The sequence below is a fragment of the Glossina fuscipes genome, unplaced genomic scaffold (genome assembly GCF_014805625.2).
Source record: "Glossina fuscipes isolate IAEA_lab_2018 unplaced genomic scaffold, Yale_Gfus_2 148, whole genome shotgun sequence".
Taxonomy (NCBI): domain Eukaryota; kingdom Metazoa; phylum Arthropoda; class Insecta; order Diptera; family Glossinidae; genus Glossina; species Glossina fuscipes.
This window is the reverse complement of record NW_023998491.1, coordinates 248,623-272,177: the sequence shown is the minus strand read 5'-3', so window position 1 is coordinate 272,177 and position 23,555 is coordinate 248,623. Positions and strand designations below refer to the sequence as shown.

Sequence of the window (23,555 nt, the reverse complement as noted above, 5' to 3'; positions counted from 1 at the left end):
AGTCATTTCTTGTTCTTCCACTTGCACTTGTACCTAATAAGGGAGAGAAGAAAACAGAAAGCGAAAGAGAAAATTTGTAAAGAGAATTTTCATTATCCAAAATATTAAAGTAAATACTATTTTGAAATTTGAATATGTAGGTAAACAGCTTACATCTACATGCTTATCCTTCATTATATTAATTTCAATGCCCAAACCCATGTTTTCTTTATCTAGTGCTGCGAATTGACGCAAAATCTTTTTCGACGTACAATCAGCATTAGCGCTTCCGTAAGTTCCCGCTTTATTAGTTTCATTAGATTCTTCCTCAATTACCTGCAATCTATTTATATCACTGCCGCTATGTAAGGTAGTGTAACACCGCTTTTTTTGCTTTTGTAGCTCTTTATGTTGTGAATCTGCCGCTACGGCCATTGTTTCTGTGCAAACATTACTCCCTGTATTTGACGAGACTTCGGCTGAGCAACAACTGATATCGACGACGCTAGCTGCTCCTGATGGCCGTGTTCGCTTTTCATTTTTTTGAAGCATTTGCTAGTTTTAAACAAAAAAACATGTTTGAGACTTAAGGTAATCCATTTTTTTTTTGCTTTTTGCTAACGAAAACTTTTCGGCCTTTATTCGGAGGCCGCATTGGGAAAATTACCTGAGTAAAGGAATCCATTTTATGCTTTTTATGTTTTCTTAATAAAAATGTTACTTACAAAAACTTTTTTTTTTTTTAGTAATTATCAGCAAGAAATCTTGCTGCTTGCAGTTGAAATACAACAAAATTCAAATTAAAATGACAAGAATTTATGTTAGAGGGCAGCAGTATAAACTGAGAGACAGCGTTGCATTTCTTACGTAAATTTTATAAAATTCAATTGTTTTAATGGAGTTGCCAAGTCCATATAAGAATTTTGCTTACAAAACAAGATTCTGATTGTAATCCTAAAATATTATGATGTTTAATAAATAATCAGAACATAAAAACTAATTCAATCTCGCTTTTAACATGAAGGAAAATTATTTAAAGTCAATTTTGATAAAATAGATATCATCATATCATATCCAACGCGGTTTTGAGTGAAAGCAATACTGAAAAATAAACAGTATATAGTAGCCCATTTAACGGCCCACCTGCTAATTCATTCATTCCTCCGCGTATTCATCCAATTGTGATTCAATAAAATTTTAATCTTTATTAATTAAAATCAAAACCTTATGCAAAGATGGCAAATTATTTGGAATTAATTCTTGATATGAAAAAACTCAAATAGTGATAAAAAAAGTCTTACATGGGAATTGGCTGCTGAAAGGCAAGACTACAGCCTAAGACGTGCATTTCTCTAGGCGGCGGCCTCATCTTTTTCGCTTTTATTACGTCTTTCTGATCGTTTCACTTTTACATGAACAGGAAACATCTACTAAGTAATTCGGTTTCAACCTACGGGTCATAATTTTTGGGACATTCTGATGATATTTAGTACGTAGGGGTGTTAAAAGCACGGTCAACTAGGGCTAACGGGTAAAAATAGGAATAGGAAACTAACTAAATCGATTCATCCATACCAGATGATCAGCGATAAGTACGCTTATGAAGTCTTATATCGGGATTGGCTGCTGAAAGGCAAGACTACAGCCTAAGACGTGCATTTCTTTTCAAAGTATTGCAACACTTCAATTATTCATTCTATAAAAATTGCTTATGTTTAAGCTTTTTTTTGGTTTTTTTTTTTTTTTTTTTTTGAAAGTTTATGAAAGAGAATGAGTTTCTGTTTTTAAAAGAATGTTTACTAGGAATCTATTAATGTTTTGTATGTTAAGGTAGGTTTTTAAAAAAATTAAAAAAAAAAACTAATGTAACGAACATGTATTAATCTTTTTATAATTGTATATAATTCTAATCTATTAAATAATTATATTACAGTACTAAGTGACTGTTCGTTTTAATTTTACTTTCAATTGAAGCAATGCATTCATTTTTATATAAATTATATATCCAATTGGGAGAATAGCTCTTCAAAAATTATGCAAGACTTTCTCAACTCTTTAACTGAGGCATCTAACGGTTTTGCGCACCACCTTAGAGGTACCGTGTGGGCGCGTTGCCAATTATTTTATATGGTTGGCTCCCCGGTAGGCCTACACCATTATATTAAAAACTACAATTATATTTACAATAATATTTACAAAATAATTAAAAAGTAGCTTGCTGCGCGGCTGTTATTAACATCTTCGTCTGCAAAAGAAAAATAATTTAGTTACAAAATTTTATATATTAAGTTGATTTACCATTTGGCGTACGGCAATCTTATATTGTACTGAAGCAATAGTGCGGACGTGTGCCTTAGTGGCTTATGGGAGATTGGCGACGGTGGATCGTTTCTTGTTTATCTGCAAAGAAAAATTAGAATATAAGTTAGTAACGTATCAACATTTTTATGCTAAATTTGAATTACTTGTGCGAAGATACGTTCTTGTCAATAGACTCTCTGCAGTTTTTCGTTTTTAGCAGCATAGTCAGGATGAAACCAAGCAAATTTCGTCGGTGCATCCTGCCGGTAACGCACTATCCATCTGATTTAAAGAAATCAATATTCGCCACCACTATAGCTTGTATGCGTTTCCCTATATCTACCTCGAGCATATACTTGCGCATCACAGTATAAAAAATTTCATAAGCAGCGTCGAATGCATCCTTCACTACTGGTTTTGGGAATGCCGGCTTGATGTGTTTGTTGGTTAGGATGATGGTGTCTATGAGGACTTTCGTCATCTTCTCACCCATCACCTCTTTGCAGAAGTCACGCTCCTCCTCCGTCATGTCGTGTAGGCAGTGACTGCAATATAGCTGCTCACAGATATAGTGACTTAATCCTGAGGCCGTGTGCAGTTTGAGAAATCTTATTTCGTGGTATTTAAGTTTACGTTTTTGGAGATTCTTAAATACCTCTCCATCGAGCCCGAGCGGTGCGTGGTCTGCTTCGGGCTCTTCTTCAATTTCATAATCAAGGAGGTTTGTTAACCGGTAGTCATTGTCTGTTTTAAATCCGGTTTTATATTTGAACACCTGTAGATTTCTCCGGCGGTTGCACAACTGCACGATCTCGGGGGGCGATCTGGTCCTCTTTCGAATCGATTTAGCAATATTTAGGAAGACGAAGGGGGAGGGTTTACGCTTAAAATAAGGTTGAAAGCTGTCGCCAGGCTTCTTACGCCGAAGACAAGCATTGTTTTATACGGGTAGGTTTCCTTCTGCTTGTCGTCGACGTATTGGAATCCTATTAGCGTATCGGTCCTTCGCGAATACACTGCGAGGTTGTTTGTAACCACTTCGTCGAAAGTTATTTGCACTATTTTGTCTTCTAGCGTCAAACACTTGACGACTTACTGAAGTTCTCCTACGTCCGGCACCCCGCTATCAGGTTGGGGTTCCACATGTTCTTTGTACGCTGCAATGCGACGTTTTAGGTTATCTTTTTTGGCATTAGCGTCCTCCAGCTGGCCTTCGTAAGCTGCAATGCGACGTTTTTGTATTTCTTTTTCGGCATTAGCTTCTTCCAGCTGGCCTTCATAAGCTGCAATGCGACGTTTTTGTATTTCTTTTTCGGCATTAGCTTCCTTCAGCTGTTTTATTAGACGCGCATGGTCTGATGTCATTGGGTCGCTTATATAAATATCTTCGCTAAAAAGATCTGGACTTCTTAATTTTGCCATGGTCGTTGGTTCGTCTGTCTTTCCTGTTCTTTGGTCATCGTCAGTCCCCACTGAGCTGTCTTCGGTGTGGGTCATAATATTATCTTCCTCCCTCCCTATTTCTATTGGTCCTGTTATGTGATTTATTTGTTCGCCCCCTATTTCCACTTGTCCTGTCACCTGATTTATTTCTAATTTGAATCCTAAAAAGGGTTCCTCGTCTTCGCTGTCAATTTATATATTTTTGCAGTCACGGATATGTCCCGTAATAGTGCGTCCCGCCACGCCAGGGCCAATTTTCTGGCGTACCAGGTGTAGTCCGTCATCCTGGTCTGACCGCCCCGTCTTCTGTCAACCCTTTTCAAGCTATGTCTAATCGCGTAAATTTTCTTAACTACGCCTTGAGTGGTAACTAAGTCCTCAATTTCCTGCGTCAGTCGGGCGGCTAATTTTCTACAGGTATCCCTACACAAATTGTTCCCTCTATTGTTATTCCATAAGTCCGGATATTCTTTGAAAAGTGGACTGAACAGACTGTCTGGAATTTTGACCATGGTAACATATTTATTTTATTTGAATTAGTTATATTATATAAGAAACTAGGAAAAGAGAGATAAATTGAGATAAATTCAAGAACCTGAAAAATAAATGTGAAACAAAATAGACGAATTAAGAAACGACACCAACGGCAAGTACAAAACAAAAGCTTTAAATACTACATTTTTATTTTAATAATCTACTGAAAAATACGGGTTTGTGGAAAATACCCCTCCTTCAATTAAGGAGGAAGATTTTTTGAATTCTGCTATTTCCGAAGTTGTGATCGTTTGCGTCACGAGCTAAAAACAGGATGAACATTGACTTTTAAGGGAAATTAATCCCCAAAAACATCAAACTCAATTACTGTGTTGTCCCAGTGGAGTATTTTATCACTGCTGTTAAACTGTGTCAATTGCGGCCGATTTGGCCACATTTTCAAATATAGCAAATTAAAAATAATATAGCGATCAAATTAAAAGTAAAAACCAAAAATTTCAGTTCTTTTTCTCAACAAGCTGCCCAATTATAAATGATAATCCACCAGTCATCCCTAGGGGCACGATAAGTCTCAGTATATTTTGAACATCATTTTATAATTACGTTTATGCTTATCTAGTACTTACAAGACACTTCCTCAATTGTGTTTTGCCAATTTTAATCCCAAGGTCATTTATCAAATCTCAGCAAATCCTTCATAATTTTTCATTCCTCCGAACTTGCCCGTAATCTACAAACGCCGTTTTCCAATATAAAAAAGCTAATTTGTTTTATTGCAAATGCGTCGCCACTTCTAAGATCGTAAAAATTTAATACAAAAAACGCTATAACGCATTTGTAGCTTAATAACACTAATGAAAAGGAACAAAAAGAAGAAGCGTTACTTAACGGGAATTTTCATTGTCATCGCTCATTTTCGCAACCTCCATTTGTAAGTTTTGATATGCTTGAAAAGACTGACCAAAAAAATTTATTTTCTAAGAAAAAAGAGGAAAAAATCCTTTTGATGAAAAAGGTCATATTTATGTGAAATTATTTAAATTGTCGTTTTTAGAAAAAACTGATGGGATTACTGAAACAGAAACAGCAGCTCGCATTTTACGATTGTGATGATATGCAGAAATTTGATAAGCCCGAAAAAACAGACATTCGAAGATACTTCTAGATTGCCTCTTGGCATGAACTTGACTACAGATAAAGATGTTAGGATGGCAACGCCACCTCCGCTGCCGCCGACACCTGAGGAAAAGAAAAAGACTCGATCACCTGCAGCAGACTGGTATCGCCCAAAGGAGGCCAATCAATTTGCTGTGGATTCCGAGGAACCAACAGAACTACATCAAACGACTGTGCATTTGGAAATTAAATTTCTGGAAGTCCTCTTAACAGCTTACAACACGATTTGAAAGCAACCAAGAAAGGGGACAACGTATCGAACAGTCAGGTTAGTAGTAACTTTTTTGATCATAAGTGTAAGTCGTAGTACCTATCGTAAATCGTCTACAAAGTTTCCTTTGTGATTGCTATCTTTAGCTGCAGCTTTTCCTTGTTATACTAATTATCTATGTGGTTTTATTTTTTTGCTGCCTGTTAAATATTTTTGGGAAAAAACGTTGAAAAAGTCGTGAAAATAAACTATTTTTACAATATAATCTTTGAGGTACCAAATTGGAATTGAAAATATTTAAATATATAACGAAATCAATTGATATTTTAGCGGTATGGGTGCATTGTGTGTTAATCTATCTTTAAAATCAGTTGTATATTTCAAACCTGTAATATTTTCCCGATATATTCACAGAACATGCTCGATTTTTCCCGTTTTTGCACAAGTAGAAAACTAATTATTCGTTTGAATTTGATTAAATTTTTTTTTTATAAAATATGTCTGGCTATGAGGTGAATAGAAAACGCTTATTACGGGATGTTTGTAGCAGCCAAGCGGCATAAATTGGTTTCATAAACTAACTTAAAAATTCGCACCGTTTAAGCATAAGTTAATGTGAAACTTTTAATCACGGTATTACATATCATAACAGAGAAAGACTTAGCTGCATCCGTTGACTAACTTTCATTAAGATCTATGGATTTCATTCACCATTTAAAGTGAGTATTTTTATATACTCTACACGATAAAAGGATATATTAAGATTGTACGAATGTAAGCAACAATTAAAACGACTTTATATAGACCCATCTTCTATTATAACGATCTAAGCTTGTCTGTCTGCCTGTTGTCGTTGTCTCGTGTTCAACCTACAGGCCGCGACATTTGAGTCATTTTTATAAAATTTGATACACTAATACGTTTTGAAAATAGTTCAGTTTGGACAAACTATTTCGATTACATCTTAACACCTTATTTTCAAAGTTCGGATAACGTCAGGATGGTCTAGGCTACCACAGCTACAATTATTTTATTTGTTTTATTATAAAAATGATATGCTCTAAACACTGTTTTATATGCAAACATGGTTTACTCACTATATATTTATTTTATTCATCTTATATCAATCATATTTTTATATTTTCATTTGCGTTGAAAGTTCTATAACCGTCCCAGATATAATATATATATGCAATTCCTTTCCGCTATATTAATTGGCAAAATTACTTTGCCGTAGCCCGGTGCAGACGATGAATACATAAGTTATTCATTGAGTAATATTAAAGAGTGTAAACGTATGAGATAAAATTTAATTCTGCACGTATTACAAGTAATAGGAGACCGTTAGCGAAAAATTTCGTAAATTCCTAGCAAAAATATTAAACTCTATGCTTCATTAGGAGACAAACAGGTCTTATTCAATTCGGCCATTTTTTTTTTTCAATATTATTAAAGACTACGATTAATTTGAAGGCAATTTCTTCACTAATATGGTAATCGTCTTTTTTTCGATATTATTTCAAGGTAAACTTTGCTCTTTCGAACTGAGGATACGTTCAATTTACAAATATCCTTTGCACATCCGTAGTATCAATTTTATGGAACCGGGTTTTCGATTTGAAGATGTCCAGAAATATGGTTCCAAAATATCTCCTGAAACAGTTACTACTGCTGGACGAATTTATTTCGAACTGGCCCTCTTACGCGGTTCACGTTCTTGCATATTTCCTTATACAGATGAGGTGGTCACGTTTCTTAACAATTTTGAAGGCAATAATCATCACATTCCTCATTTTGATGAAGTCGAATTGAGACGACGGACCGAATTGTATCGTCATTTCAAATACTATTTTCAGAATATCGATTTTATGATGGCCACGAAAGATTCAGTTCAATTTCAAATCAATCTCATCATTGAACTAGAATGGCTACAATTAATGGGTAGTGCTGCTGTACTGCCTACCACAGAAGTAAATAAAACACAGGAGTATGTCGTAACAATCACGAATCCGGCCGACACTCCTTTACTCGTTGATTATTTTTTAGCTGATCCGTCACTGGCAAAGCAAACGCAACTTTCTTCACCGCTTGAAGTTATTGTAATTGCACCAAGTTGTTATCTCACAGGTAAAGCGCTATTTTCTCTAGTCAACAATCCTCCTGAAAAGCCGTTACTAATACCCACGGGAGCAAGCGTTTCAGGCCCCGTTATATTTCGTTCTCACACTACGGGAGCTTATTGCACTCTGCTGCATGTACGCAATAATTTAACCATATATGAGGCTATCTGGCTTAGTGCCAAGATAGTCCAATCGCAATTTCGTTTAAGTAATCGCAAGCCCGGCTCACTAAATCCGCTCCTCTTTGAAAGAAGCGAACTGCAAATAGAACGCGTTTGTTCTGCGACACAAAATCCGATTAAGGTTGGTGTGGATGTCGCACGCAAGGTACATTCTCATATGAATAATAAGAATAAAATTGATTTATATGTTCGTTTTTGACGTTTCACCTTCTGGCAAAACGCGTCTTTACGGCTCGTAATTCTGGAGAATTACCTATTTGGATAAAAGGAATATTCATACATGATCAGCATGTACCGGTTATGGTTTTAGTATAGCTGATTGTTCGCCGTTTGAGTTAAAAACGAACGGTACACGTAGGATTGAAATTGCTTTTCAGCCGGATTTCACTGTTACACGTATTACGAAACCATTTATTTTGAAAACCAACCATTCGTTTGGGTTTGATGATGTGCTTGTAGCACAATTGCCGAACAAAGGCTTGAACGTTGTATTGCCTTGTTACATCGTCCTTTTTGGGAATTACGTATACGTAGCGCAGCAATCGCAGTTTTATCCATAATGTTTGCCTTATCCTTGGTGCTTATCACGGCCCACATATGCTATTAATAGTCGAAACTTTCTTTGGCCCGGGATAATGCACAGATAATGCAATATAGCAATGTGTTCCCATCCGTCTACTGAAACGTCTGGAGTAGAGGCCGTTACTGCTAAAGCTAAAGAGAAGTCTAATGCTAGTGACGGTAATGGAAACAGCGGTTTAAAGAAACGGCACGCTAATAAAACTCGTTTCACCAATGTTGTAATTTACGTGAAGTGAGCAAAATTGCGAATGATACATGTTCTCAGTTTACCCTCATATTTTGGAATGTTGTAACATAGAATAAAATTCTATCTCATGTAACGAAACTGAAGTACACATGACAAAAAGGTATAATTTTCAACACTTCATGATGAAAATCAGACCCCAACTATAACGTTCTTACTTATTTTTCATTTAATAATTTTTCTTCAACAATAGATGATTCATTGGGCTGTACAGAACAGTTTCAAGCACAAAGTTCTTTACACGAGCCTTAAGAAAGTTGATGGTTAACTTTGCGTCCTCTCGTGTCTGCGACGTAACCAAAATCATTTCATGAGAAGTTTTGTATATTTCTTGTTTTTTAATTGGCTTCTTATTTTATTTTGTGGCACTTTATTTTTCAGAAGATTTTTATTATTTTATATATTTTGGGATTTTGTTTATTTATCGAATAATTTTAAGTTGATACAGAGCAATGAGTAACAACAGCAATTTAAGATATGTATTAGCGTGAAGGTAGTAAGTATACGTGCATATGCATTAGAGTCTCATATAGGAGTGCAGACATAATAGACGAATAGAAGGATTTGTCAAGGAATATAGTCCCTATTTGATTGAGATCATTTATATGTTCAAATTTCATTACCTTACTATTCAATATAAGTTATAAAATTTAGGCAAAGATTCCACTTCTATTATCCACTTTCTTTATAGCAGACCTACTCTACAATGACAATGTATGACTACAGCTCTTCTACACCAGAGGATGTATTGTCACAATATTTATAATTGTTTCAGTATCAACGGATGGAACTAAGAGCGAAGAGAAATCGTCTTTTAAACATTGATAAGATATTGTCACCAAGAACTATGTGGAACCAGTAATGTTCGGATTTTTAGTTGTATCTAGCTTAATAAGCCGACAAGCAGAACAAAGACATGAGCAACATCTAAGTTTAATATACACTATACCGCAAGTGGTGTAAGGTACAAAAAACACTTCCAGAGATCAATTGGCACACTCGAGTTTGACACTGAAGGGGAATGCGCTACAACATGTCAATAGATAATATAAGATAGATTGCTTCCGTATGTCTTATCCAACGCTTAATGTAATCGAAATAAGCTACACATATCGTTAGAACATATACGTTTGTTAAGCCGGTTTTATGACACGTACGACTGACAAGTGTGAAAAAAACCAGTAAAAGGACTATAGTAGGCTACGGCCCACCGTTAAATACCATATGCCATTTTAAAGGTATTCATGTAACGACTTTTCAGAATGTGACAGTATATGGGAAGTGATCGAAGAAGTGGTCCGATCCATAAAATTTTCAACAGCTTCCGTCCTTAGAGAAAACCACGTCAATCTACGAACTTTCATTAAAATATATCAAAAATTGCGGCCTGCAGGTTCCACACAAAAAAAAAAACAAGACGGACGCACAAGATTAGAATCACTTTCCAAATCGATCGATATAATGAATCATGGAGTTGCATCCATTCTATATCGGGATAGGTTATAACAAATCATCTCGGCGAAAGTTACCTACCGCTTCCCAAGCCGATAATAATTTTTACAGATAAATTGCTGCTTAGAGACTTTATTAAGACTAGAAAAATCATTTAAACCTAGTGTCCAATTATAAATTTGGGGCGTAGTCGGATTATTGACGTCAGCCGTTGTTGATATGGTGGTTTTGGTTCACCTACAAATAATGACAAAATAATTATCATTAAAATCATTATAAATATCATTACTTACATTTTTTATGCATAGTAATACTTATGTATTATTATCATTTACAGGTTGGCGCCGCCCACCTCTTGGGCGCCTACGCCTAGGGGTGAGCTCTTCTGGCCGAGAATCGCCGCCCTCGCTTCGTCTCAAATCTCGTCGCAGGTCCGCGTCCGAGTGGCGGCAAGCACGCCGCGCGATTTTTGAGCTGGAAAGGAAATAAACAATTATTGATTAATTTAATCAGTTTTAGTCACTTTTTTAAACAATTTTTCTTTTTGGATTTAACAATTGGATTTTTTGCTGTTGTTCTTCATTAACATAGGAAATGTTTTTTTACATAACCTCAAAAGAAATTTAAATTATCTAAATTTTCGCACGCACAGAGTCGTATTTAAGGACTTCAATTTTGTTTTTGCATGGGTTCCTTTTTTTTAAACGAATGATAACATTTGTAAACACTTTGAAAAAATAGCGAAATTCCGGAAGAGGTGCAAATAGAGAGCTTTGAGAAAGCCTGGAAGGCATCGTCTTGCAATTATTTGTGCGTATGTGAAGGCCTGCGCTGGCTTTGCAATACCTAACAATTTACGATAATGGGAAACAAATTTAAATTCTTCCCGTAGACCTTCTGGCATTTCGTTTGATTTATACTATCGTGGCTCTCTTGGATTGAAACCGATAGGCAAACTGCTGCCACCAATTTCACGACCCAAACTGTAAATGTTATTATCGGCCAAATTAACACGATTGCAATAATTGCCTATAACACAAAGATCTCGTCACAGATGCCATTTGTTATTTGCTGCATTGATATCTTGAAACCACCGATGGCATAATTGACATTGTTTAGGGTATAAATTTCAAAATTAGCTCGAACATTTCTTATAGATGCGACGGGAGTCAACATTTTAATAATTGTAACATTCTGCGCTTTTTAACTTCGTTTACAATTTTTCATATCTGAGACAATATCTCCACATACGAAAAAGTTATTGCTGGACTTACCCTGTGGACACTTTTCGTCCCTCTTGCTTTGTCTGTACACGTTCGTGTATCACATAGAAGAAAGTTGCACCTAACGAATCCCCGTATAACCAAATGTACAAAATAAAAAGCGCATAAAAAACACCGCACAAAAACAGGTTTAACAGTGCTTTGTTTTCACAGAGATTGAAGGAATTGCGAGTTTGTCTAGCCTACGTGATTTCTTCACTACTCCAAGTATTTTTTATATTACAACTCAGTCTCTTTCTCGGTGTTTAACGACATAGAGAAAAAATGTGAAGGTATTCTTTAAAAAACAGTTGATGTACCTCTTCTGCTCCTGCTTATGTAACCTTCAACCCAACGCATTGGATATGCTTTGATATTTGCCAGTAATGTGGTATTTATAATAGCGTGATGCTTTCGGCGATATTGTAAAGTTCAGTCACATCGAACAATGGCTCATTTTGAATTACATCCCTGTGTTATTACAGCTAAAAATTGATAAATTGAAAATCTGCGGACTTGTTCAGTGGATGGTTCCTCAAATGGTTTTTGTTTTCAAATCGACAATATCAGGTTCCAGTAAGCTTGAGTCTACAGACAAGCATAACTACATGGGATGACAATCTTGCACTGATTGAAAATTCATTATTCTACTAAACGTTTATGATTGTTACATGTTGAAGGTCACATATAGTCTTCTCCCATTAGAGTTTGTAAACGGAGTGCACGCATACAAAAAGTATGCACACAATATGAGTTGACTGCAGGCATAGAAATGTCATTATTTATGTATATAATATTAGACCCTTGAAACGCAAAGAAATTATTGCATTAAAAGCCAATTTGCCCCTGATGAAGTTTTCTCCTTTGACAAGGTATCGTCTCAGGGTAACGATTAGGCAATTAAATTGCCTAAGAAGTTACATGACTCTCAAAGAATTATAATTTATTTATTTTCGCTTAATAATTCAAATTGTCAAGAATAAGCTCCCAACGTTAAAAACTAGGAGAAACCTTTTAAGGTCTCCAGTTATTAAAGTCGTATCAATCGGACTTCAATCGTCTACTATTTTACTTCAAGAACGCTGCACTTATTTTTCCTATTTAAATCACACCGAAATGAACAACAAATAAAAAGCTTTGGCTATGTTTCATTTGTATTCACTATCAGGTTTCTTCACCTCTCCTAAATGACAGAAATTCTTAGTTCACATTCAAGCTCGTAGCAAACAATGATGAAAGTAAATGAAAAAGTCTGCGCTTCCCAAGCGCCACCATTTTAATCATTTCTAATTTTTTCGTTTTATTAATTGCGTTATATATTGTGCCTGACACGTAAGCTGTCAAAATAAAATTGATCGTGTGCATTTAAATGTAGTTGAACATGTAACTTACGTTCCGTTGTGCGTGGACTCATTTTTTTAGCAAATTTTTAAAATTTGTACAACACGTAATTATACGGTTTTACATGCTGTGACCAACGATCAGAAAAAAGAAAATATTACATAGAATTAAAAGGTGAACAATACCTTTAAATGTTCGACAAGGCAAAGAATGTGGACTAAACGTTCAATTGTGATAGATTCAAATCTCAAATGCGCTGGAGCTTTCAATAAAGCCGTTAGCCTTAAATGCTAGTGCTTTAAGACTTTAATCTTACAGTTTATTTACTAATAATAACAATAAGAAATTTTAAAAATTAAACTAAGTAATAAAAATAATAAGTACAGTAATAACAATAATTTTTTCGCATCAAAAGAGTACTTTTTATAGAAATATTTCTTTCTTGCTTTTGCACCTTATCAATGTTTTTGTAGGCAGCCGCTATAACTTTTCAATTGAATTATATGGCAACACATTGTGAAATGCATGACGCTTCTGTGGTTTGTGTAGGCAAACGCCGTATTTGGCTTCAGTAATTGGCTTTAGTAACCCACGCATTCAAATGTTTTCAATCTCAATTACGAACCACGCAAGCATTGAATTTGGCACTTTTTACATATTCACGAGGCATAACTTGATATACAAGCGAAAGCGTTGTAAAAAATCGTACGCCATACAAGCTTGCTTGCATAAAAGTAGTAGAATTATACAGTTTGAAAGACATTGCATGTATCCTGATAGAGAATTGAGGTTTGAAGAACTTTACGCTTAAGTTTGAAAGCTTCGACTAATTCAAAAAACCATTGAAAAAGTAAAGAGAAATATAACTACTGCACAAGCAGTAATTTTTGCTTGAAATCTATAAATTTCTGCGGCAAACACAGTCACATCAATCACTCAACAACTACAAATCCAATTTAACACTTATCGGCAATTGGTGACAACTTGGACGCCACTAGCTGCGGCCTTTAATTCACCTCCCTTTAAAAGGCTCAACTTAACACGTAACGAAGTGGTAAATTGTTCGCATATTTGTTCATTTATTCTCGTGAATCGTGTCTCTATACAATGAAGCAGGGTTTTGTCGGAATGAGCGAATTACGCTCGCATCAAGATTTCTATTTGATGCGTGAAAATGCATGCGATTTCACCGAAAATCTAATTAAAGAAGCTACAAGCGCATGCTTAAAGAAACTGGGCACGAAAACGCCAATTAAATCCAGCATTCTACAGTGAATTGAAAGGAATTTAAAAATATTACTTTATTAGTTTATAATATTTAATTAATTACATTCATTTTTTACTTTTATTATCATAAAAAAAAAATAAAAAAAAATAGAAAACCGTAGATTTATGCTATAAATATGAAAAAAGTCTTAAAATAGCATTTGTTTTATTTAATCATGATTTCAGTTAAATTTTTCTTCAAACAAGCTAATAGGTGTTGGTCACAATGGTTTCATAATTATTGCAGTCATTTTCACAAAAGGAACTAAACGATGCTACCGCTACATCCACACCGAATGGCAATTGGTGGCCAGTAGCTTCTAATTTATTAATAATCATATTTACTTTACTTTTGCCACTATTTAGCAATGGAGAGTTGGTTTTTAAAATGGGTGAATTCGGATTACTGCTCAAATGCGAGTCAATACTGTCGAAACCGCCACCCACGCCACTTTCACAAGAGTCTGCAAAGTTGAGCAAATTTTGCTTCTCACTTTTACATTTAGTAGGAGAAATTAAGGCTGCCGATGAGGAGGAAGAAGAAGAAGAAAAGCTTCGTGTAGACGATGTGGTTTTACTCAGGCGACTAAATAACCAATTTTTGGGGGTGGAGGGCAAAGAGTTGATAATCAGGGAATTCGAATCATTTTGATTGGCTGCTGTATACGATTTCTTATTGATTTTTTTTAAATTTGGTCCTGCTGCTAGCTGACTAGAAAGCTTACTATGCAACTCTCTTACTTTGGTCTGAAAATCTGATCCGTCTTCGCTATCAACACCAACAGCTTTACGTTCTTTACGTTCCGGTGAAGTGTTTCCACTACTTGCCTTCGTATCCGGACTTGTGGTTAATAAAACAATTTCTGGTGATTTTCCACCACCAGATTTAAGCGGTTGTGCGGGGCGCGTAGGAATATCATAGTCAAATTTCTGAGCTAAAGCAGCGGGACTGGTTTGCTTTAACGGCAATACGGGTGGAGAGTCCGAGTTTTCGTCATCTTTATCTATTAACAATTCTGACGGCTCGTTTACCTGATAGAGCGGTGAAGGCTCTTCATAAATGCAATCGTTTATCGTATTAAATAACGTACTGAACCGTTTATTCTCGTTCGTCAGTTTATGAAAACTGCTTAAAAAGGTGATTCTTTTTGTGGTTGGCGCTGTGCACGATTTACGTGCATTGATTTTATGATTGCTGCCGTTGCTATCACCATTCGTATCATTACGTATAGCGGCTTCTATAGCATGGATCCATTCTTTGGCGTCCACTTCATTGGCGGCTTGAAATACGAAACGTTTATTAGGATCGGATGTGGAAATCTGAAAACAGACATCTCTCCGTTTGCCTTCGCCAAAATGTTCAATCTCGATACCCGGCATTTTCAAGTGCAAAGTTATCGTAGGCTTAACAGTGGTGGGTCCTTCGGCATAGCACAAAAACCAATCATTTAAAATTCCGCAATAATATTTCTTACTTTGATCGAAAAATATACGTTTCTCTATACGTTGCAATTGGCCATATTTACTGTTAATGAGAATAAATGATGGGAAAAAACATAATATTTACTGTTAATGAGAATAAGTGATGGGAAAAAATATAATACTTACTTTGCGGACGTCTGAATAGCTAAATGACCGGCGGGTAGATCAACGTATGGGCAATCTATGCCGGCCAATGGAAAATCGGAATCGATATTCGGAATGGCCTTATGAGTTTCTTCAAGAACGTAATCTTCTTCGCCGTCGGAACCCTGGGTGGTTACCTGACATATATCGTAAATTTGTGGATCATCATCATTGTCGAAATCATCTAAAGCATTTTCTAAATTTTCTTCTACAAAATCATTCGCCCTGATGCTCGAATTTATATGATTATGATGATATAAGAAACTTTTATTTCCTTTCGAAGATGCCGAAGAATCCCGAAAAGATTTAATACTCTCTGTGGAATCTGTGGATTCTAAAATCTTAAATTCTCTCGGAGATGATCCTTTTAAGAGATGAAAAAAAAAAAAAATTAAATAATATTAATTTTTTTTTTAAATAAAATGTGTTCTTCTTCTTTTTTAAATTTAAATCAAATAACTTACTGCTCCGTTGGTTATTCACAGGCGACATATTTAAATACAAAACATCATCCACCGTCGTTTCAGGAATTGCTAAGCCACTCTGATTTGATGTGTTCGATGTAACGGATGACGTGTTGTTGTTTCTTACATTTATATGATTATTGTAGTGTAAAGAATTATTATTAACTTTTGCCTGATTCTGATGATAATTTTCCACATCATTAGTCATCACAGAACCGTTCTTTAATGGCTTTGCTTGTTCAATTTTCTTCGCATTATTGCTATCGTTTAGACGCTGCAACAGCGAATTGCAACGATTTAGCAGCTGTTCGGTTACTTCGGCTGTCGTTACATAAAATATAGTTGAAGTATTTTCATATTCTGAAGGTTCCAAAGAAGCTCTCAGATAGTCGCGTATATCTATGAAAATGAAAAAAAAAAAAAGAAGAAAACTTGATAAACATAACGGAAATTTACAAAAAAACTCTTGTTTACGGTTATTAACCTGAAAGAACAAAAAAAACACTATTAAGAAAGGTAAGTTAAATGACTTGAATACATTTTGACATAAAATGAAACAATGATCTCATTACGATTCCTGAGAAATGAGTTTGAAATGAGTGTTAATTAGTTGCAATTTTTTATAAGTCATGACTGCATATGTGTTGCGTACCATTATCGAAGGATGAGCGGCATATTCATTTCGTCAAAACGTTTGAAATGCTCAGAAAGAAGAGCTTCAGCGGCCCCACAAAGTCTATATATATTCTTGCTCAGCATCAAATTCTTAATCGATTGAATCACGTTTGTCTGTCCGTCTATCCGTCTGGTTGTCTATTCGTTTGTGTAGAAAACAAAGCTGTAGGCTACTTCAATTTTGTCACAACCAGTGGGAGTTCTTGCGCGCCAGTTTGTATTGAAAATGGCCCAAATTGGTTGAAGGAAGCGACTACAGTGCAACGTAAATTGAGGACACCTCTGTTTTTCAAAAGGAATAAAAAATTGGTTTTTTGCTTGTTACCTACAAACCGCAGCAAATAACCGTACAAGTCCGTTTGTTCGTCTGTCCCTCTGTCCAAGTATACAGTCTCTGTGGTAAATACCCTTCCGTTCGTAAAAATGAAGATATCGCCTACAAATTTGCGCGGCCTGTGCAGCAAAAACTTTCATCCTGAAAATTTAAAAAAAAGCCTCGCCCACCCCATATTGTTGAAAATGAAAATTTATTTGTCTAACTATTATTGTCTTTTTTAGGCTAATGATGATGGGTATAAAAGATTCGGTCACGACCGAACATCAGTTTCTCACTTATTTAGTTTGCCAAACGTTTAATTGTAAACAGATTTCGAAAAAAAAAACTGGTTTTCCCCCTTCAAATCCAAGGACTTATACGAAAGAGGAATAGTGAAACTCGTGGGCATAAAATTTACAAATAGAATAGAAAATATTTAGGGAACCTAGGCGATTACGTTATGGATCTATGCGGGAATAGAAGATGCTAGCTAGATGGGTTAGGCTTAATAGCGAGTAAAATTTCTCGAAATAACTTCTACTTATCATTAGCCTCGACAATACCTTTAACGGCGGAGGGCTTATTTAAGCGAGCAATAAGTCCGTTGTTATACAAGTTCAACAATTTATCTCAAAAAAAAAAAAAAAAATTGGCAGTTACTAGACGGTCACTTACAGAAACTATTCGCTTTTGTAACGCAAAAAGTGTAATCCTCTCTGTCTGTCTAACTATCCGAAGTACAGATTTTATTATTTTTGGGCCCTTATCTACTTATCGAACGGGTAGATTATAATCCCTGAGTGATTCCGCATCCAACCCCACCTATGAGCCACTTCGGCCCATGATTTGCAATGGGATAGTGCTCTTAGTTTTCAAGGCATTCAGAGTCAATAGAAGACTTTATGGCCAACTTTCTCACTGACATAAGCCTACTATATGATTATTTCATTTAAACATAGACCAAAGGTTAAAAAACTTCTTCTTATACTGGGACAGTTTCCGCGTGACTAGTTCGTATCAACCGTAAATTTCACCTCTTCATGGCTACAAAACCTTTTATTACAGAGCCATTTTTCCAAGAAGATTTAAGTTGATGAATAGAGTGCTTAAGGAGGCTTATGCAGGAGGCATTATCTCTTTGATTTCGGTAAACGTGGATGTGTAGTTCACTGTTCTTGTTCTACTATGCACTTACGTCGCCGCACTCATCGTACGCACAGCTTTGACCATTCCACTTATCAATCAATACTGACTCACTGTCTGTCATTTTATTCACTATTTGCGACGTGTTCGCCTCAATTGCTCGAAATTTCACAAAGTCCTTTAACTCTTCCACATGATATTGTAATGTCGTAAGCGAGAGAAAAACTTTTCGAGAGAAGATTAATATTGACTGGACTAACAAGTTTGAAGCGAACATATTGGATCACATAACGATGACCATTTTTTTCATGCATACAAATGTAGAAAATGCTCACTTTTCGCGGTTTTCGAGCAAATACTAAACAACACAGCAATCTTAAGGGAGAAAGCCGGTGAAAATATTTTTATTGACTTAATAGATTATCCCACACCAGTCTTATCGAATAAAGGGAAAAAAAGTGATTATCCCGAAAAAAAATTATGCTTGAAATGCAACAATCCGTGTTGAGAGATTATACTCTAATGTCTGCCTATTGCTTGTAGATCTCTAACTTGCCCAGAGGTTTTGTAATTAAAAGCATTTTCATGGAAGATATAGAATTGACAGCGATTCATTAGCCTGCATGTTGCTTCATTATTTAGTTGGAATTGGTTTTCTTTCTTCTACTTCGCAACATTTAAAGTGTAAAATGTGTTGTATTGCGCCTTTGAGCAATGCCATCAAAAGCGGCATAGTTTAGCATTAAATCTTAAAGAAAAAACTATGGAGTAGCGGTTTTATGGGTTTTAATCGAATCTTTTATATCCATCATCGTTACCCTAAAAAAATAGGTAAAAAAATGGAACAAACTGTATGTAGAAGGCGTACAATTTCTTGGGATAAAGTTGGAAATTTTTTATCGTAGGCTTGTTGCAGATTATAAGTAATAGACAAAAAACACGGAAAGGAAAGGTGTTCTCAGTTTACATTGCATTGGCGTGGGGGTGTTATAGTCGCTTACCTGGATTAGTTGAGGTAATTTTCACGTCCTCTTGCAAATTTCTACGCGATACTTTCACTATTGCGAACGGGAAATTGTTTATCATAAAATACTACACCGTCGGACAGATGGACAGACGGACATAGGAGTAGACGAAATAAAATTGTCTCAAAAGTGCTACTTTTACACGAATGCATTGTCTATCCGCCCCCTTAAGTTTTTTTTATTATTTTTAGACGGTTGCAGTGCTTTTCCCTACATCCATTACTTTTAAATTTGATATTCACGGGCTGGTACTTTCGACCATAGTAATTTTTTTCAAGTTAACCTCATAAAAATTTAGAAGAATTTTTATGAGCGGAATTACTTTGATGCAAGCGCATAGTTTAAAAAATACGCACACACACACACACCAGCTGGTTGAGAATTTTCTGCTTGGCGATATGGCGAGGAGAAAGTCAAATTTAATTAATCCCTGCCATCTGCTGGTGGTTATAAAATATAAGAAGTAAAAAGTAAGTGAAAAAATTATTTCACATTTAAAGTTATCATTATTTTTTTTTTTTTTATTACTTTTTTATTTTCTTAGTATGTCTTTTTTTTTTCTTTTCTTGCACATTTAATAATTTTACGCTTTAGCGCATTTTTATGGGGGCTTTAGCTAACCTATGCTAAATTTAAGACTTTACTCATCAGTGATAGGTTTTTTTAAAAAATTATTTAAAAGATTGTAAAAAAAAAAAATGTGAAAAATATGATTAACTAAAGTAAATTATAATGTTACAGTCGAGCAAAGACCATCAAAAAATATCCCATACCCTTAATACACTTAATACAATTGTTGATGTATTTTCGTCATAAGATAGCGAACAATACACTTTTGTTATTACATATGGCAAGGAATCCATGAATTTAATATAGCATCAAATTAAGATGTCCGGTCGTTATTTTAAATCAACTTTCAGTTGTAAACATGTTATAGTCAGACGCACATCGGCCATTAAATATCCCACAGAGTAAAGTAATTTTTTATTTACTTTCGTAGCAAAATTTTTATAACTTTTTTTTCATCTAGAGATATACTCTTCATCGTAATTCTTATGCGAGAGGGAATCCGAAACGTAAACTCCTGTGGCCCAAATTAAGCAAAGCCGTAAAAATTGTCCGGTTCAATCTATTTTCAATACGGTCGCACCAAATCACTTCGGTCAATAGGAAAATGCAAGAACGCGCAGACAGATGTACAGACATGTTCAAATCGATTCCAAAAAGTGATTTTGCGTTAATTGGTATTAAAAAAGTGCACCTATCTTAAGTGTTTCTTATAACAACTTCTCAAAATAATGATGATATATAGGCAGTGGTCGAAAAAGTAGTCTTGCCCGTGCCATTTCCAATAGCGTTCGTCGTTGGGACAAAACATGAAAGTGTATCAAATTTTATCAAAATATTTCTAAAGTTTGCGACCTATGGATTTAACACAAGACGGCAAACAAGGGACAGAACGTGACGGTCCAACCCATTTTCAATAAGGTCGCACCAAACCACTTCGGTCAATATGAAACTGCAGGGACAAGCAGAGAGACGTAAAGAAATGCTCAAATCGTTTCCACAAATCAATTTTGGGTTAATCGGTATTAAAAAAGTGCACCTATCTTAAGTGTTACTGTAATAGTTTAGCGTCGTTCGTTCTGAACCATTCTGGGCCAAAACACGAAAGCGTGCCGAATTTCATCAAAATATCTCTAAAATTTACGACCTGTTAGTTGAAAACGAGAAAGCCAGACGGACAGATAGCGCTTAGATTGATTCAGAAAATGACTCTGAGTAATAAAAAGTGAATCTATCTCGAATCCTTCTTGCGGTAACAACCGTCCGTATAAACTTAATATACTCTGTATAACAAGTGATATATGGTATAAAAAGAATCTTCTTGTGTGTACCCAACATCGAAGGATATATCGAAAATATATTCATTTTGTTACAACGTTTGAAACGCCTAGAAGGCAGCATCCACAAAGTATATATATTCTCGATCCGCATCAAATTCTAAATCGATTTAAGCATGTCCCTCTGTCCGTCTGTCCGTCTGTATAATGTATGCTGTAAACATCTTCTTGAGCCAAATAGGTCGAAAGGCATGCCCACAGTACCATGTAAACGGAGAACGTCTCTGTTTTTCAAAAATTGGTCTTTTGCTCATTAGTCACAAACTATAGCAAATAAAGGTACAAAAATTTGAACGCATATTCTATGGATGATGCTGTACCATTTGTGAAATTTGACCACGCCTACCCAATATTATAGTGTATCAAAAATGAATTATTTTTTCGCTATCTTTACAAGGCGCAGGAGTAAGCTTCAAAAATTCTATGAAGTATATATATATTCTTCGCCAGTTTCAATTTTGGATTGCACCTAAACATGTACACCTATTCGTCTGCCCATCTGCCTGTTTACGCAACTTTATAGTACATGTGGCACATATTCTCCCATTTTGCAGAAGAATTTGACCAAAACTTTTCAAAGGACACGCCTATAATGCCCACAATCCTATACAAAAAAACTTTTATTTTGAAAATAGAAGAAATCAACCGCGCCCATTCCATATTATAGAGTATAAGAATTTTGTTCTTTCAGCTCTCTTCTGTCTTTTTTTGGGGTAAACGGTGATGGATATAAAAGATTCTGTCGTAACCGAATTTAATTTTCTTACTTGTTTTAACTTCATCTTCCTTTAAAGTATGGTATAAAAAAAGACATGATAAACAGTTACACACATATAATATCCACATATTTAATTTGGGTAAGCAAAGCATAAGATATTAAGAAATTATAACACTTTAGAGCAAAGAAAGGGTCATTTAAGCTCATTACAAATATTCAGTCAGAGTTTAGATAAAGGAAATTTCTTCAAAACTAAGGCTAACAAGAGACGATTGTTAACACGTGTCGTTAAGGCTAAGGTTTCCTTGAACCTGATGACGTTTTACAAAAGTCAAGTGAATGAGAAAAATTCGGTTAGAAAATATTTTAGAAAAAAAAAAAAACATTTTTTTTAAATTTTTTCCATTAAATAAACTTACCACATATAAACTGCGTGATTTCATCATCTTTGGTTGTTTGCGAAACGAGATCCGAATCCATTGTAGTTTTATTACTTATGATTTATTAGTATTAAGCAGCCGTCGATGAAATAAATATTTTTCTTATGCAGGATAGATGGATGTAATGTAAAAATTGATGGATTTTAAATGTTACTTTTTTAAATACAAAAGTTTTATTTAAATTAACACATATACGTTAATCGAAGTGCCATTAGACAGATGCGCTTCATTCTCTTAATTTCTTATTCAACCATAGATTGAGTAAATATTTCTTTTTCAACTTTTTTTTTAAGGAAAAATCTCTTCTTTATAAGAATTTTCACATTATTGTTATAGATCCGTAGCAGCAACAGCGATAATATCAGTTTTTTTAATGCACTTGATACTTAAGCCTATAGCTGCTGTTTAGTATAACATTCCGCAATAAATGTTTTAAATAACACGATATGTTAATATCACTTTAGAAAAAAACATAATCACATGCTGGGCTGGGTAAAATATATCGGTCTCCTGCAGCTTTACATATCGATGTGTTTAAGATTCTTCTGTTTTCTGCTTTTTTTATTTATTTTTTTTGTTTTCTTTTTTCCTCATTTGGTATTCACACTGAAAACACACAAACACAAAAACGTTGAAGGTTATTATTAATGCATGAAATGCTTGAAGTAAATTTTGGTCACAAAAAAAAAAAAAAAAAAAAAATTTAAGAAATTTAAGAATCGTAATCGTTTTGTATTTTAATTCATTTTAATTAGCTAGAAGCTGCCTAGCCATATATATATATATATATGACAGGATTTCCCAAAGCTTTGCAAAAGCACTTTGCAAAAACAATTGAAACCGCTCCTTATTCAAATATTGGAATTGAAAAAGAAAAAAAAGTGAGAAGACTACAGTCGGGCAGGGCCGACTCTTAAATACCCTACAGCACATTGTTTAACACAATTCTTATTTTTATTGTACAACACAAAAATGAGATCATGTTTCTATATAAAAGCAGATTCTTCATGTGCGTATTTATGGAGAAAGGGGGGCCAAAATGCAACCTAATGCCGTACAAGTTGAACCCCCACATGCTGGAGGATCCAGAAATAGGCGTAGATGGTTCAAAAAATTATCCAGACTTTTCTGCTATGGAAAGGATCAATTTTCGCGAAAATCCTTATTAGGGGAAAATCCGAAAAATAGGC

At 35.0% G+C, this 23,555-nt stretch overlaps 2 protein-coding genes across 2 annotated transcripts; one reads left to right on the top strand and one right to left on the bottom strand.

The window, feature by feature from the left end:
• The first annotated feature begins 5,152 nt into the window (after nt 1-5,152).
• On the top strand, nt 5,153-8,106 carry LOC119641341 (transmembrane protein 131 homolog). The gene is made up of 2 exons (XM_038039928.1): nt 5,153-5,662; nt 7,194-8,106. The coding sequence occupies exon 2, from the start codon at nt 7,204-7,206 to the stop codon at nt 8,104-8,106; it is 903 nt and encodes a 300-aa protein (XP_037895856.1). The 5' UTR covers nt 5,153-5,662; nt 7,194-7,203.
• A 6,155-nt stretch (nt 8,107-14,261) lies between these two features.
• On the bottom strand, nt 14,262-22,971 carry LOC119641340. Its single transcript, XM_038039927.1, has 4 exons — nt 22,345-22,971; nt 16,145-16,543; nt 15,663-16,044; nt 14,262-15,579 (listed from the first exon to the last, which is right to left on the bottom strand). Exons 1-4 carry the CDS (start codon nt 22,403-22,405, stop codon nt 14,262-14,264), a joined length of 2,160 nt encoding a protein of 719 aa, XP_037895855.1. The 5' UTR covers nt 22,406-22,971.
• Between the last annotated feature and the right edge of the window lie 584 nt (nt 22,972-23,555).

What these genes read in the sequence shown, in the direction of transcription:
- LOC119641341 (XM_038039928.1), top strand. Translation starts at nt 7,204, where the DNA reads ATGGAACCGGGTTTTCGATTTGAAGATGTCCAGAAATATGGTTCCAAA.
- LOC119641340 (XM_038039927.1), bottom strand. Translation starts at nt 22,405, where the DNA reads ATGGATTCGGATCTCGTTTCGCAAACAACCAAAGATGATGAAATCACG. An exon ending in TGTGAATAACCAACGGAGCA is followed by an intron (nt 16,045 to 16,144) that starts GTAAGTTATTTG and finishes ATCTCTTAAAAG; the next exon opens with GATCATCTCCGAGAGAATTT. An exon ending in GCTATTCAGACGTCCGCAAA is followed by an intron (nt 15,580 to 15,662) that starts GTAAGTATTATA and finishes TCTCATTAACAG; the next exon opens with TAAATATGGCCAATTGCAAC.